The sequence below is a fragment of the Bidens hawaiensis genome, unplaced genomic scaffold (assembly GCF_021521415.1).
Source record: "Bidens hawaiensis isolate Kalapana, Puna unplaced genomic scaffold, B.hawaiensis_p1.1 tig00028293_1, whole genome shotgun sequence".
Lineage (NCBI taxonomy): Eukaryota > Viridiplantae > Streptophyta > Magnoliopsida > Asterales > Asteraceae > Bidens > Bidens hawaiensis.
Window position 1 is genome coordinate 191,657 of NW_027494615.1, and position 1,151 is coordinate 192,807.

At 35.8% G+C, this 1,151-nt stretch overlaps 1 protein-coding gene across 1 annotated transcript; it reads left to right on the top strand.

Moving 5' to 3' along the window:
• Positions 1 to 331: 331 nt before the first annotated feature.
• LOC143576755 (secreted RxLR effector protein 161-like) lies at positions 332 to 676 on the top strand. The gene has a single exon (XM_077060782.1). The coding sequence runs from the start codon at positions 332 to 334 to the stop codon at positions 674 to 676; it is 345 nt and encodes a 114-aa protein (XP_076916897.1).
• The last annotated feature ends 475 nt before the right edge of the window (positions 677 to 1,151 follow it).

Below are 1,151 nucleotides of genomic sequence, written 5' to 3' on the forward strand. Positions count from 1 at the left end.
ATGTGAAACTTGATCACACTCTAATATCACTTAAATTTAAGAAATGCACGTTGGAACATGCAATCTATACGAAGAAAAGCAAAAGTTCTACTTTGCTTGTTGGAGTCTATGTTGATGATCTAATAATAACTGGATCTCCAAAGAAAGAAATAGACTCGTCCAAATCTCAAATGGAAGAAAAATTTGAGATGAGTGACCTTGGGTTATTGGCTTACTATCTTGGTATAGAAGTTAACCAATCAAGGGTGAAATATCTATCAAGCAAGCTGGTTACATTACAAAGATTGTAAAGAATGTTGGAATGTTGGATAGTAATGAAACCAAAATCCCTATGAACCCTGGTACACTCTTGACTAAAACTGAAGGTGGAAAATCGGTTGATCCCACTGAATATAGAAGTCTAATTGGATGCTTAAGGTATCTACTTCATACTAGACCAGATCTGTCAGATTCAGTTGGTTTACTTAGCAGGTTTATGCAAGAACCTAAAGAACACCATTTCAAAGCCATTCATCAAGTTCTACATTATATGAAAGGCACTAAAGACTTCAGTATAACTTATAAGAGGAATGGAGGATGTAAAATAACTGGTTATAGTGATAGCGGTTATGATGTTAATACTGAAGAAGGAAAATGCACTACGGGGATAGTGTTCTGTTTTGGGAATTTCCCATAACTTGGTGCACACAAAAGCAACAAACTGTGGCACTCTCTTCATGTGAATCTGAATTCATGGCTGCAACGGCTGCAACATGTCAAACTCACCGGATGGAAGGAAGAAAAGATTACTCTATATGTCGACAACATATCCACTATCGCGCTAATGAAGAACCCAGTGTTTAATGGAAGAAGTAAACACATTGACACCTGTTATCATTTTATAAGAGAATGTGTTGAAAACAATCACATCACTGTTGAACACATAAGTGGAGAACTTCAAACAGCGGACATCTTAACAAAAGCATTGGCAAGGATAAAGTTTGCTACAATGAGGAAACTGCTCGGTGTTGAAGACTTACTTGTTCTAAGGGGGTGAATGCTAGATTTAATCCCTCCAAGTTAGAGTCTAGGGTTAGTTATGTAAATATATGTCATAGTATGTTTTAGTTAGTTTTAATATTTATGTATTGTAGAAAGATTGAAGTTGTAAT

Excerpts from the sequence above, each read along its gene's own strand:
- LOC143576755 (XM_077060782.1), top strand. The coding sequence starts at position 332 with ATGAACCCTGGTACACTCTTGACTAAAACTGAAGGTGGAAAATCGGTT.